The sequence below is a fragment of the Morone saxatilis genome, unplaced genomic scaffold (genome assembly GCF_004916995.1).
Source record: "Morone saxatilis isolate NCDOM2014 unplaced genomic scaffold, NCSU_SB_2.0 Contig10, whole genome shotgun sequence".
Lineage (NCBI taxonomy): Eukaryota > Metazoa > Chordata > Actinopteri > Moronidae > Morone > Morone saxatilis.
In genome coordinates this window covers 3,640,237-3,655,515 of record NW_023339652.1, presented here as the reverse complement: position 1 = coordinate 3,655,515, position 15,279 = coordinate 3,640,237, and the positions used below count along the sequence as shown (strand labels likewise).

At 43.6% G+C, this 15,279-nt stretch overlaps 2 protein-coding genes across 5 annotated transcripts in view; one reads left to right on the top strand and one right to left on the bottom strand.

Moving 5' to 3' along the window:
• The window catches only part of fgd6 (FYVE, RhoGEF and PH domain containing 6), a 20,586-nt gene extending 8,188 nt beyond the window's left edge, over positions 1 to 12,398 (bottom strand). The window contains exons 1-5 of one of the 2 annotated variants that reach the window (XM_035675419.1): positions 12,130 to 12,398; positions 8,318 to 10,265; positions 4,608 to 4,722; positions 2,834 to 2,901; positions 2,701 to 2,731 (exon numbers count right to left, since the gene is read on the bottom strand). In XM_035675419.1, the coding sequence (XP_035531312.1) occupies positions 2,701 to 2,731; positions 2,834 to 2,901; positions 4,608 to 4,722; positions 8,318 to 10,265; positions 12,130 to 12,139 (2,172 nt within the window). In that variant the 5' untranslated portion in view covers positions 12,140 to 12,398. The remainder of the gene's footprint in view (positions 1 to 2,700; positions 2,732 to 2,833; positions 2,902 to 4,607; positions 4,723 to 8,317; positions 10,266 to 12,129) is intronic. The other variant, XM_035675427.1, reaches the window with a different exon arrangement.
• A 421-nt stretch (positions 12,399 to 12,819) lies between these two features.
• vezt (vezatin, adherens junctions transmembrane protein) overlaps positions 12,820 to 15,279 on the top strand; it is a 13,070-nt gene continuing 10,610 nt past the window's right edge. For 2 of the 3 annotated variants that reach the window (XM_035675483.1, XM_035675475.1), the window contains exons 1-2: positions 12,820 to 12,975; positions 13,905 to 14,030. In XM_035675483.1, coding sequence (XP_035531376.1) covers positions 12,940 to 12,975; positions 13,905 to 14,030 — 162 coding nt within the window. In that variant the 5' untranslated portion in view covers positions 12,820 to 12,939. Of the gene's footprint in view, positions 12,976 to 13,073; positions 13,262 to 13,904; positions 14,031 to 15,279 lie in introns of those variants that run through there. The other variant, XM_035675491.1, reaches the window with a different exon arrangement.

Here is a 15,279-nt window from a genome sequence, read left to right as displayed (position 1 = left end):
CACACACACACACACAGCTGTATAGGGTGGGGTAACACATGACAACATACTGTATTTGCAGCCGAGCAGGAACACGTGGTTATCACCTCATAAACTGCCCCTTTCTCCACCCTTCCCCCTACAGCTCTGTACGTACTTTACAACACACACACAAGCAGAGTCAGCACTCTTGACGTTGTCCAGCATGCCAACACACACATCCACCTGGAAGGAAGCAGGGGAAGCCACGCAGGATCCCAATGTCCTGGTTAACTCCAAATGAATTAAAAAGAGTTCAATACCTCTCTTGTCAGCTCTTGAGACAGACAACAACACAACACGCACAGACACACACACAGACACACACACAGACACACCAGTTTAACTTGACAATATAATTGTTGATACTGTGCCTTGTTTCTCTTTAGCAATAAACAAATTTAATGATTTATGATTTTTAGCATCTCTGCTATTCTAAAATGTGTGTGTGATGCGTTACTAGCAGATAATTAACATCTATTATAAACATAAACAAGTCTAATCAAAAGCCTCTGCATTTTTGCAGATTATCTTTATCATGTTGAACTTTTCAACAATAGCAACAAAACAAAAACACAAGATGCTCACAGCAACGTTTGACCAGAGCAGACAGATACAACTTACATCGAATAACACAAAAAGCTTCACAAAGAACAAGGGAACTAGAAATGTACAAAAAGATTTGTGGGTTTAGCTACACAAGTTGAGAAATGTAAATACCAATTATCATACACTAGTATCACAGCTCATAAAACTACCACTTATGCACTTGTAATATATTTTTCTTGTACATGAGCCTCAGTTAACAAGGAAAAAGAAAAACTGGCCGAGTTTCCGAAGTAATTCAGGTAAACTGACAAAGCATCACCTTAATACACACAGAAACTTTGGTTACAAATAAACTTCAGAGCGGGCGAAAAATGTAAACACATCGGCTGGATGACTCGCCACAAGTATGCACACATAGTCACCAACCCACGCACCCACCTGCACACACACACACACACACACAACCCACACACAGGATTATCTACGGCATGTGTGTGTGTCTGGAGGTCGTCGCTGTGGCCCGAGGAAGCAGCTGCTGCACGGCCAGGCCGTCCGCGGAGAGAGAAGAATGCGATCTGACCTCTTTTCTTGGACAGAGCTCCGAGCCTCGCCCTCCCCCCGTCAGCCACAGGACGACCATTTCTACTAATCCTGTGGTCGTTTTACTGAAGCCGCCAGACAGGTGGACCCCTCTACCCTCGGTGTGGGTCGTCTGAACTCTCACCTGGGATTCCCCCTCGGGACAGACCGACTACGGAGTCTGTCCTTGGCACATATATATATATATAAACAAAGGCAGAGCTGTCAAATGTTAACAGACAGACTGAAACAAAAGGACACACAGGAGGCCACTTTGTGTAACACACCAAAACATTGCCATGGTTTTGGATCTCTTCACTCAAATCATCTTCAGCCGCAGCACATGGACACAGAGCGGGGCAATACACCCGAAATTTACAAATACTTTTGACATTTGAAGTCACAAGGCCGGCCTGATTTTTGCTCATGTCAACAACCAGACGTCACCCAGTCACATGGTTCCTGTTAGTCTTTTCTTCATTCAAAACAGATGCAACATGATGGATGATAAAGCAGCAGTTTAGCACATTTCTATGGAATAAAAGCTTTTAGAAGAGCATATAGTGCAGACCAGTGGTTGCCAGAATTTACATGTAAAATCCTTTTAATACATTATTTGTTATTATCAAGGTAAATATGTCAAATTTGTGTGATTGAGATTTTCATACACATAGCCCAGAACTTACATGGACATGCAATAAAATAAAATCTACAAAATATTCTGTGCAGTGAAAAGTCTAAACTTTTAAAAAAATATATGTTTTAGGAATGTCTGACCATTTTTATATTTTCTGGCCTTGTCCTTTCATTTTCTCATATTCATCCAACAGGTTAATAAAGAGAAAATATTTTGAAGAGAAGTTGCTCTTTGTTAGATTATACTTGGGGAAAAAACCCAAAATAAATGTATGCCACAGGATTAATCAAGTAATATTTTAAATACTAAAATAGCTAAAAAAAACTGACTTTAGATATGAATAATACATGAAGTGTTATGGTGCCACTTATTTAATATAAAATGATCAAAGTTTGTAGTTTGTCTGGTGAATTTAAATGCCACAAAGTTTGTTTTTCCCAACTATATTTTAACAGAAGACAAACTAATAAACTCTCTATTGAACTCAAGCTTTCTTTGCCTCGCACGCATGCACGCACACGCGCACACACTCTCGCCTGACAGCCTTTCTCGTCATGGGACTGATCAAAGCGCTGCCTCCCTACTTGCGGCCATGCGTTTACCTGCCCACTGCCAGCCCCAGGAAAACAAAAACCCTCCAACGCAGCAACTTTAAAAGCCTCAGCAGTGCAATAACTGCATTATTCAACTCTGAACGGGCACTTGAGCAAAGACAACACCAGCCAAGACCTCATTAATTCATGTCCATCCCAGGGAAAAAAAAGCTTTGATCACCATTCAAAACAATCACAGCGTTGGTGCGGGTAACAAAACATACAGCACGATTTATTATGCTAGGCACTCTTCTTCCCTCGACGGCTAAAACAAGTCACGAAAATGTTCCTTTAATGTAACCCTTGAACAAATAAGACACTTACTATGTGGAGAAGCTTCAGGACATCCACAAACCTGATAAAAAACAGCAGAAAGACATCAGTTAAAAGCATAAAACACGGCACATTTGGGCCTTTTGAGCACAGATTCTATTAAAGGGGTGATATAAAAACTCACACTTTCTCTGAGCTCATAATCTCCTGGGCGATGTGCACCACCTTCTTCCTCTTCATCTCATCCTCTTGCTGGAAAGAAAAGAAGCACAAACAGTTAAGCAACGCTACAGAAACGCAAACAGCGACCGACTTCACCAAAAAAAACACGGCACTGCTCGCTCACAGGCTCACTGCAGATCACCATGATGATCACTGGATCCTGTTTCGCTCGGTAAAACCATGAGGACTGAGTTTACAGCCCTCCAAACAACAGCTCAATCAGTCCTGAAAGTAGAGCACCGACCTTTCCCTTCTCCCTTCTCCCTCTCCTCTCCCTGTGTCTTTCTGATGGTGTGTGTTGTTGAATGATAATGGGGCGGTCTCTCAATGACTTAATTTGGACAGCGGCCTTGGCCCCCCTGTTTGACTGAAATGTCCTACTGGTCCCATTGGAGCCTGTATCTATGATTCCCCGGAGCTTTGAGTGGCGTCGGACGCAGGCGCTGACAGTATCATGGAGAGGGTCACACAGGACGAAGAAAGAAAAAAAAAATATATCTTTCAGTCATTGAGAGAGCTATTCCTGAACCTGTAACCCTTCTGTGTTTGCTCACCATCCCCCCCCTTTCAACACACACACACACTCACAATCTCCAGTGGCTGCAGTGACAGTTTAGTCACCGGCAGCGATATGAGATGTCCATTGTAATCTGTAATCTGTAAGCGCTCTTGACAGTTTTACATGTTGGCATCATGTCTGAAAAGAGCTCGGAGTCATTGTTCTGTAAAATCTGCCCCCTCTTCCTTACGACCAAGTAATGTTTGTGTATTATTTTCCACATGCCTAAAGTGTGAATAAGAGCGTACATTTTAAATAAAAACCACAATTTTGCATTGCCAGGCAGACTAGGAAGTGATACTTTTCTTTAAAAGGATCATTTTGCATTAATTAGATTACACTTTGGAAAATTGGACGCTGAAATCTGAAGACTGCTCTCCCATCGGGTAAAATAAGTATGTAAAAAAACTGGATGTGTGACGTCTGAACAGAGACAACATGAGTGAAAACTAAATGACTTAAAACAGATCTAAAAGAGGCTAGAAGAAACGCTGATTGGGGGTGACACTTTGATCTGCTTAATAATTTAACTTATTTAAATCAAAACAAACAAATATGAAATATATTCTGGCGGATATATGATGATATGATTTAGAGCAGAAATGACTTTCTGATTAACCAATTAACTTAAAGAAAATCAATCTGCAGCTGAAATCTGATAATTAATTAATCGCTGGAGTCACTTTCCAACCAAAAAACACCAAATATTAACTAGCACCAGTTTCTTAAATGTGAGTATTTTCTGCTTTTTAAGTATCATTTGAACTGTTGTTCAGAGAAAACCAATGTAAAGACGTCATCTGGGCTCTAAAATTGCTTTTTTTCCTGATATAATTCACTTATATAAGGGCAAAAGTGTGTTTTTCATATATTTGAGCCATAATAGGCTATTTTTGTTTAAATGACTGTCCAGTTTTGAAAGTTGAAGCTTTGTTGAATTTCCTAAAACATTTTAGGTGCAAGCTGCTGTAGAAAGAATAAAAGAACAAGGATGTTTAACCAGATGTATGATGAATGATAAATAAACTCCACTAGTGGAAACTGTGGATACTGGATCCTGTCATCGGGTATTAGCAAACGTTTCAGTTTCAATTTTACACAAACCTAATTAGTTTATAACTTTACAGTCATTGCTGTATTATGAATTACCCTTTACTGTTTATAGCGAGGTGATTACCTGTCGGTCTGCCTCGTCCAGGTTCTCCTTGCTGGAGGTGGAGCTGTTGTCCTCTTCGTCTGAACTGTGGATCTCCTCTTCCTCAGAGTGGATGTCCTGCCTCAGCCAGCCACTGCTAACCCAAAACACAGACGCCACACATTCAAACGCAACAAACGGACACAGAGCGACAGTCAGGGAAGGATTTAATGATACATGAAGCAGGATTTGGGTTTGTTTAAGAGGGAATGTTAAAATGTGTGAATGTGAAGTGTGAATTAGAAGCCGGGCAGGGCTGGAGAGGAGTACGTGTTCAGAGAAACCCTCCCTGGATAAACACAGATTAAATACAGTCACATGTAGGTTTTGTGCAAGACTTGATAAATTGAACAACGCGCTTAATCTTTACTTATATGAGTCAGCACAAGGCTCATTCAGAGTTCCTGTACAATGGAAAATATTGATCGAGTGGAACTGACTGCTCAATAAAGGACTTTAGTCCAGTAAAACACAGATTGAGTGCTTCAATATAAAAAAAAGGTAAAAAAACAAATAGATGAAAGCATCAAAAACAACCCTAATAAAAGAAAATCCTAATTTGATGTGTGCTAGTTAATTTCTATTTAAAGAAGTTGAAAACAAAAAGGCAATGAATCAATGGACAGAGACAGTTTTTCCTCTATTTTTTTTACATTTAATTGTCTAAATGCTCAATGAGCACATTAATCGCAGCCCAAATTTAAAATAAAGTACTTTTTTATTATTATCACTACTATTGCATTATTAATTGAGTTGATTATTATCACAGACAGGGTTTCATACTGAGGTCTATATGATGGAATTGGCACAATATGTTGTAGTCATTAGGTTTTTGTTTTAAATGTATGAAGAGTTTTATCTGATGAAACTTTAAAAGAAGGGTGATCACTGCATTAAGCATCAATTTGATTAAATATATGTAAACATCTGAGGTATTTTTAACTTATTATCATGATTTCTGTAGGCCTACGTCCACTTTACCTTTTTTTTTTTTGGTTGCCTATTGTGCTAAAAGAGATTAAAACCTGTATTTTCTGTGTGCTGCGTCTTTATCAGCCGTGCTGCTGGCAGGAAGACAACGCGTTGGCTCAGCTCTACCCACAAGAAGTGTTGTCTGCCAGGTTAGTACAAGCAGCAACATGTGTTTGTGTGCCACTAATGTTTTGATCTGTCTCCCGTCATCTGTTCTGTGGAATTAAGCTGTCTGATTTCAAAAGACTGATGAACTAAGACTTCAGCACAGGAGGTATTAATGTGTTTTGATTTTTCCTCTTCGGGGCCTGTCCTGTCGTTCCTCTCTTCTTTCCTGCACAAAGTCTCTGTGTAGCTTGTAAAGCTTGTACCTTGGCGAAAAAGGGTGATGGCTCAGAATAAATATTAGATAGGAAAAACTGTGGGACTCCAGAAAATTCTCACATTTCCTTTCACTCCCATCAGCAATAGCCCACTCTCTCCGCTTCCTTGTTTTTCTTAAGTGGCTCCCGACAGTTTCTTTTACCCCCCCAATCGCAATACACACTTATTCTTCCTCAACTTCTTTCTCCCGTACGCTTTTCTCTATAGTGGAGCATTCGAACACACTGGGTCAGGCACAGAGCGCCACTTGTTTACAGCCTGAGGCGACTTACATAAACTTAACAGGCTCAGATGCCTGGGAAACACTACAGATTCACTCCCTCGCTCTTTTTCCTTTCTTAACACACAACCACCCTGCCAACCACCCTGCATACCAGACAGACTTAAGAAGCAGGGTACATCTTAATTGTTTTACCGGCTGATTTCACAGTAGCGTACCTCATCCTCACCTCAAGTGGTCTTGACTTCATTGCTTGTAGTGCCGCGATCCGACGGAGGAAACAGGAACCACGCTGTTTATCATTGGGAGCAGGTCCTCGTCACAACAGTCTGGGGTCTATTATCATCAACGGTGACCCACGAGATCTTAATAGTTTTAATTTGCTGACATTTAAGTGATCAGTCAACTGTTTAGGTAATTTACTGAGCAAAATGCCGAAGATATTCACGTTTTAGACTCTCAAAGCTGCACTAATCTGTATTTTTAGATCAACCTCTCTGTGGAGTTTTAGAGCCTTTCAGCTCATTGTTTCGGTTCAGTCTCCCCGCTCTCATCGGTGTTGTTTTCAGCAGGAGCAGGCCGCCGTTTTAACTGAAAATGCTCTGATAAACCGACTGTACAACTACCTGCCCAGCACTAAACAGCAGATAGAGAAAGTTAGTAAACACAGTGGAGCACTGAGCGGCTAAAGAGTCTGATATTTGCCTCAGGAGTCGGTGGAGAGCGAAACAGAGCTTTGGGTAGAGTGAATATTGGACTTACATGTTGCTTGGACGTCGCTTTGGTGTTTTATCTTCACTATAAAGAGGTGATTTATAGTCCGATTGGATAAATAAATAATGAATACATTTATGCGTACTTTGGTTTGCAGCTGGAGCCAAGCAAAAACTGGATCTTTAACGTCACGGAAGAGCAAGTTAAAAACCTGTTTATTGCTGGAGGAGGTTTCATGGTAACACAACTCATGTGATTGTTGATTTTCCCTCAATAAATCACTTCATTTTCTTTAATAAGATGTTACAATTTATGCATTTATACCTTATTGTGTGTTCAAAGTCCTTTACAGTGTGTCCCTATTTTTATCTGGGTTCAATCTTTCGCTACGCCATTCTTTCCTTGAATGTATAGGCCTCTGAAAACCGCTGCCCTCCGATAGGCCTGACGTGGAATTGTGATTTGTTTGATCATTTACCGATGAGAACGAAACTCACTTCTTACAGAGACACGGAGGAGAGAAAAAAAACAAGTGATGAGGTTAGGAAGAGGCTAAACACAGTGCGAGGGCGGGCAGGCAGAAGAGGAGGAGGCCGGTGGTTGCTGGAGGTTTATTTTCCCTGTTCTAGAGAGCTGTGTGGCGTTTCTGCGATTCTCAGACATTTCCTGCCCTGGCCACTGAAAATAACCCACAGGAAAACAGGCCGACCTGCAGCAACATCAATGCTCTATTCAAATTCACTGCCACTGGCTCAAAGGCTGACTTTCACACTCTTGTAAATATAAACCATGTCACCTGTGCAACCTGTCGCACACAGCGGTTCCCACACTGAAACTACGGGTCGTCTGAAATTACAGGGTAGCAGCGGGAGTTCGACTCTCTTCTTGCTTTCTCTTTTCCCCTCGCAAACACAAACACAAGCAGCCATTGTTCGTAGAATAAAATGTCTCTTTTCTTGAACTTCAGTAGGATATTTCATTGATAATCGCTGCCGAACAGAGACGGTTTCAGTCTTTTCTGTCTGATTAAAGATGATAAATCTTCATATTCGACACCTGTTACTGCTGGATCAACGACGGTTAAAGACAAGTGTTGAAACAAGTGTTAGTTAGTCGATTGGAAAGTCATTTAGGAAGGAAAAATGCCAGGACAAATATGAAAATTCGCTGTTTTATGTCACTGTGAATGGAATACTTTGTGGTTTGACAGAAAGACATTTCATAAACTTAACAACTAATCGATAAATTGTTAAGTTAAGGCACAGTTCAGGTTTGAATTCGGCTTTCGACCTTTGTTGCTACCTACCTCTCTTTTCCCTAAACTCTTGTAATGTCCCTAATAAAGGCATAAAACAACAAAAAAAGTCTTAACAAAAGATGTTTAAGCATGCAAATACCGTACCCCTCATACTCATGGTCCGGGTATCTGTGATAGGGATCCTGCACTTCATAGATGTCTGAATCGGCCGCATCGGGGTCATGTGGCCAGCCCAGCCTCGCACTGTGAAACGGTAGGTTCATGTACTCGGGGATTTCCTCATACAGAGGAACGTTCTCATACTCTGCTGATTCCTCTCCGCCTTCTCCGCAAAAATCCACCTCCCCCATGCAGCTCTTGGGCCGCTCCAGGCTTTTCTCGCCCCGGTTCGACTCCACGCTGGTACAGTCCAGAGACTGGCCTCCTTTCACCAACAGCTTCGGGAGCATCTTCACGGACAGCCTGAGCTCCAGCAGCTTCCGGAAAGAGAGGCTCCTCTTTTGGGAGTCGGCCCGGGTCGCCAGGTCAGCTGCGGAGAAGGACTGCGCCCTCTGCTTTCCCCCCAAAGCCGGCGCTCTGCTCTTTGGCGGCACGCTGCTCCTGGTGGGCATCTGCCGGCTGAAGAAGGTCACGCAGGGTCGAGTGAAGCGCCAGGCTGTTTTCTCCTGAGGAGGCGCCGGCAGCTCCCTCATGGGGGTGTTGGCATGTGGAGGTGCGGGAGGGCAGGCGGAGGGAGGAGGGGGTGCTGGCAGGCTGTGCCTCTGAGGTTTTCTGGGCGGCGCCCTCGGCGACCGCCGGTCCTCGGCCGAAAACGCCTTCCTGGCGTTGGCCAGCGGAGGGTGACAGCCCAGTTTGATCTGCTTCGGGAGGCTGTGAGTGATCGGGTAGCGCTCAAAGTCGCCGTACCCGTCCTCTTCATCCTCCTCCATCCGGTGACCCTCGCCCTCGTTTTTGTGGCTCATTGATTCAGGTGGCGAGAGGAGGACTAAGGAGTGGGAGGTGTTTTTGTTTAGAGAAGGGGGCACGTGGCGGACTGTTCTGTGAAGTCGAGGAGAGAGGGAGGTCTGTCGAGGAGGCGGGACGGGTGCGTCGGTGTCCTCGTCTTCCAAACCTGAGTCTTTTTGGGGTAACGGGTCGTCACACGTGTCCTGTTTGAGCTCCTCGCCCTCCTCTCGCATCTCAAGCCCCCGTTTTTGCTCCTCCGTCAGCTGATCCTGGGCACTGCCCTCCACGCCGTCCTGCCTCACCAGGGCCGGCTTTTTAAGTTTCCGCGGGTGGGGGACCGGGAGAGGCTTGCTGGGGGCAGCCGGGACCTGCAGGTCAGGGTGTAACCGGGTAGGAGGCTCGCTGCGCTCTACCTGAACGGTGCTTGAGGAGAAAATGATGCTGCCTGCAACATCACAGGCTGAGTCTGTAAAATCTGGGTTTCCGGTCTCTACATCCGCTTTTGAAACCTTGGGCTCAGCAACAGCACTCTCCTGATGTTTTACCGTCTCTGAAGCGTCCCCCTTCCGCTCCTCGGTCCTCCGTGCCTCTTTGTTAACCGACACCCGATCCAGGTGTCTCTGTCTTTGAGGTTTATCCCTGGGCTTTCTACTCATCCCTCCACCTTCGTTCTTCGGTACAGCTACTCCCTCCTCCTCCAATCCTCCCGTAGAAATCCCATTCTGCAACCGCTCCTGAGGAAAATTTCCATTTTCCAGATGATGGGAACAGTCCTCGAGCACACAGGAGCAGGTGGGAATGATGTAGTCCGATTCACGCTCGTTACTCTCCGATAAAATCCCATTTTTGGAGTTGAGAAGCGAGAGGCTGTCGCCTAAAGCCTCCTCCTGCTCCTGGGAGAGGGTGAGGAGGGGTTCGGTGGGTTTGGGTGGCGGGGGGGACAAAGGCGGCGGAGACGAGGCCGTGGATCTGCGGATGCACGGTTTAGGGGCGACAGCCGGTTTTGTCCTCTTGAGAGTAGCAGGGGAAGGTTGGGAGATGACCGAAGACTGGGGGAGGAGGCCGGGTTTGGGGGCGACGGGCGGGGGAGAGGGTTTGGTGGTGACAGGGAGTTTAGGTTTGGGAGCTAGTGGAGGCTTCTTCACACCTGCACGTGAAGAAAGAGGAGGAGATTTACTGAAAAGTCCAAAAATCATTTACTCACACTTCCTCACCGGTGAATCACCACCAAGCAAGCGTAGACAGCTGCAAGCGAAGGTCGAGAGGTCACTCTTAGGGTCAGAGGAGAGGAACTGAGGGAGTGATGTGTGAAATAAAACCTTATTTTCACCATAAAGCAGCTGATTATGCGAGAGAAATAAAGCACTGAAGGGCTCACGGCTCACTTGTGGCAGCAATTACAAAGTGAAAACTGGATTATTTCATTCAAATTCACATTTTAATTTGTGAGCCTCCGGCCTGTTCTCTGCGTGTTTGGCGTGCCTTTACTTCTCGTCTGAATTAAATTGTAAAAACTACACCAACATAATACCTTTATTTATGTTGTATCCTCTTATAGACTTTCTGCCTCAATTGTGTTCTTATATTGACAAAAGGCATGGTTTAAAAGACTATTTATGTTGCGTCTCAGCCATATATTTACTATATTTACTATAAATGATACCAATACTATACTATTTAAACTTGGTGAGGCAATCAGGGCCTTTTTTTTAACCTTTTTTCTCTCGTACAGCGTTTATATTATATTATATTATGTTATTTTTTCATACTCTTGCTGTTTTTATACTTGTTTTTCTCTCTGTCCACTTTGCTGCTGTAATACTGGAATTTCCTCATTAAAAGGAATACCTTATCTTATTAAATAAAGCTTAAATTAAAAAAAAAAAACAGCTGTGAATTGAGATTGTAGGCCATATTTTCCGCTCTACTGGCTGAAAGTCTTGGCTGGCCGACACCACGAGAAGTGGAGTCATCGTGCGGATGTTTCCGAAAAGGCCAACGACCAAAAAACCGCTTTGCCTCTGATCCATGCTGCTCTGCCTTCTGCAGACGGAGCCTCGCCGAACCCCGTTCAAAAATCACCGACTTTAAAGTCACAGGGCTTTCTTGCAACAACACTTAAGATAGTGGGATAGTAATAGTAGTGTTTTTACTAACCACCGAGAGCCGCTTTTTAATTCGGCACACACTTTTTAACAAGAAAAGTTCAAACTTTAAGAACTGGTTCACCCAGATTTAAATGAAAACTCACCACCGATGGCGGCGATGAGCAGAGAGAATCACATCTAAAACTTTTATCCTGTTGTTGCTTGGTTGTTTATCTACAAGCCGAATTTGCCAACACACACTAACAGTGCCATTAGAGTCAATAAACTATGTCCTCAGAGGTATACGCCTGCTAAATAAGCGAAGCGACATTAATTTGCCGGTTTTTTAAACGGAATCTGGCCTGTTTTCGCTGTACAAGGCAACGCCAGGTATCTGGACTTAAAACCCGCTCATGTCGTGGAAAGATCATTAAAGATCATTAAAAAAAACAAACACGAAGTCACAGTTTATAATCCAATGCTGAGTGCTTTAAACGAGAGGTTAATAACGTTTGCAGCCGACTTGTTGCATCCAACAGCAGGACAGATGTTTTAAGACAAAGGATTTAACCCCCTCCAGCTGCAACAGTAGCTGTAATATCACACCAAAGGAAAAAAAGGGGAGTTATGATGGCGTTTTATTTAGAAAAGCACTCAAATTGAAAGCCTGTCCTCTTTTATACATCTCTCCCTGAAAGCTGTTATTAAGAAAAACTGTAATTATCTAACTGGGGCTGCGTAAAAATAGAGTGGATGCTACTGTCCGCTATAACATTTAAATTGCATTGTTTCCCCTGTTTGCTGCGAATAATAGTGTTTGTTTTCTTTTTAAAGTTTTAGCTGACAACAATAGGCGCTTGTTTGTTTTGTTTTTTGTTTTTTTTTCCCCCAGCTAAGTTAAGTTGAATCCCCCACGAAACAAACCTGTGCTCATGACTCCCGACTTGCTCCTTTCTCCATGAAGTAAATATACTTTCAATGGAATTGCGAGAAAATCTGCGTTTTGTCCTCCTTCGACACCATTGTCAGTTTAAACAAGCCTCCGGGGAGAAAAGGTGCAGATAAATCGCTGTTAGCTCCTTATCTTGTCCGCGGGTGAACGGATAAAGTCTTTACGCCGTTACTTTTTCCATTTTTCCCGAAGTTTTCAGCCACCACGGTGCGTTTTTCCCCCCCAAACAGCGTGAAGCGCCACGCAACATGAGCGACCCACTTCCGTTTCGGGGCGCTACTAAAAAATATAAACTCTACTGTCCAAGAACACGCGGCCAGGCCAGTTGTGGAATTAAACCGCAAAGCAAGTGCCGTGAGCACACAGATGGATACGTTTTATTTTAGAGTGGCATAAAATGTTAGTTGCTTTCCTTTTTTTTTTTTTTTAAAGGACTTTCCCAATTCACAGACACAGATTTAAGGGTGTATGTTTTATTTGGAAGCAGTTTCCGGTGGCTTTGGCGGTTTTTTTTCCGCAACTTTACACTCGATTTCCTCTCCGAGCGTTCCAAACGGCTGCGTCAACGCCTCTCGTGCCACGCGAGGCGCTCTACTCGGCACGAGCCGGTCGGAGAGGCGAAGTGGCATGACGGAAATGTTAGACATTAACGCCAAAAAAAAAAAAAAAAAAAAAAAAAAAAACCCGGCTAACTACCAACTTCTCAGCGGCCGTTCCCGACTAAAAACCGTCGCCTACAACTTCACAATGCAAAACGGGCTGCGTGCAGATGGCGGAGAGCAATGACTGAGGAGTTCGACGAAGATGTGGTATTTGAGGTTTGTGCTGCCGCCATTGTTTCTCTACCGAAACCACCTAACCGATGCTTTGTCATACCGTCCGAGTCTCCCGAAAACGCTAGCGTCGTATAAAGCCCAACAAATCCACATATTTGGCCGCCTGTCCGCCAAGGAGCTTTGCTGGTCATGAGAGGGGCTGAGCTGGGTTTAGTGTGCGTTGTTCGGGTTGTGTTTCTGCATTATTACACTGGTAGTTAAGGGTGGGGATGTGCAGATCCAATGCGTCGGTTCTGGACGTAGCTATTGCATCTGGGTGACAATGCATGTGAGTAGGTTTTAATTGTGTATATGACTTGCGTGTGTGCATGCAGCGGTATGCATGTTGGATAACATTAAACTGCTCCTGTGCAGCTGCAAAAGAGGCTGCAGAAGTAATGTTTTCCGAGCAGCTGGTGGAGGAGGAAGAACTGGGTCAGGCATCTTTTTTTTTGCACAAATTATACCCTCTCTGCTTATTTCACGGCTGATTTTAAGTTGTGAGCTTTCTTTATCTTTGTCCAGGGGGGAGGAAATAGCACCGTCTGTGTTTGTACCTCTCGGGGAAAGACAGGGTTATTTATATGATGGATTGTGCTGTTCAGTCCAGTTTCCATGCAGGAGAAAAGGGGATTTATTTTGCATTAAAAGGCTCAAAACGCAGCCCCTGTTATCTCTTGTGGAGTGTCTGTTGATTTGCAGATTCCCATGTGAAGGAATTCATCCCAGAAGAAGAAGAAGTGGAGGCTGCAGAGGAGAGATGAGGACAGGTCAGGGTGGAACCTCAACTTCAGCTGATGGATCCTGAGGGGAAAGTGGACTTGCTCGCTTATCAGATCCAGATCCTGCCACTCCGTTCCCTCCTCCTCCTCCTCCTCCTCCGTCGTCGACTCAATCTCTCTGACTGTCTCTCTCTCTCTTTTCTTTTGCAGAACTCCCCTCTTTTCCAGTACCTGCACGATCTAGGGCACACAGACTTTGAGGCATGCCCAACGGCGTCACAGGAGGAGGACTATGGCGGGCTCACTTCTCCCGACGAAGATCCACGGAAAACTTCAGTGAGTTTGAGACCAGTATCGCACACGTCTGTTCTTACGTGAAGAAAATGTTTAATTTCTTCGTCGATTTGATGAAAAATTAAATGTTTTAGCCAGGTGAAACGCATAAATCGTGTTAAAATACGTGTAAAACAGACTCAAACAAACTCGGTGACATTGAATAATAATCATATTAGAGCTCCAACTGATGATTGATTTCATTATCGTTTGTATCAATTGACAATAAAGAGAATTATATATTATTTTTTCACTTAAACGACTAGTTGTTTTGTCCATAAAATGAAAAATCACAATTTCCCAGAGGCTAAGGTGACCAAAATCTAAAATTATTATATATATATGTATATTTACTCTTGTGGAAGACTAATAAAACAAGCAGATATTCACTTTCAAGAAGTTCAAACTAATAAATGTAATAATTCATTGATTTTGATCATCTATTTAAGCCATTTTTGAAGCAAAACTGCCAAAACTTCTCTTGTTGCAGGTTCTGTAATGTGAGAATTTCCTGGTTGCTTCTGTTTCATTTCATCGTAACGGCCTGAACTCTGGGAAATGTGATGGGCATTTACTACTATTTACTATTCTGACTTTTTATTGACCAAACGATAACGAAAATAAGTGCTTGCCACAGCGCTACATTCATCAAATTTCAGCTGTAGATCGTAAAAATACAACAAATAAAGACTCCCATCAGGTCAAACAATCTGACCTGGGGCTGTGTGTGCGTGTGTGTGTGTGTGTGTGTGTCACTGTTTGACTTCTGCAGTCAGACAGAAAGTAATTAATTTGACTATTGATTCCAAAACAGTGACACATTTCGGCACGCAATCAGCCACAGACTTTGTTGTTCATGTGCTTCGCTTCAATCAGACGAGACATGGCACTGAGGGCTTCGTACGCACGGATGCAGGTATTTTGTGTTGCACGTTCTTTACTCTGTAATCGTAGAGAGACAACATCTCCCTCTCTTCCGTCTCTCTCCTGCTGTTGTCCTGATTTTTAGAAGAGATAGCCCGAATGCGATTACTGCGACCGTACTCTGCTTTCTCTCTGCCTCTGCGAGTGTCCTCTTACAGATTGAACGGGATCTGCGCGCACGTCGTCTCTGCAGTCAAAGAAAGTCTTGAAGTTTGAATAGCACTTGCGTTAAAGGGGAAAGAAAGTGTCCCTCCCCCACTGGGGAAAAAACGCAAACCATTTCTACTCCACAGTAGATCAACACACGTTATTCTTCCTCCAAGCTTCT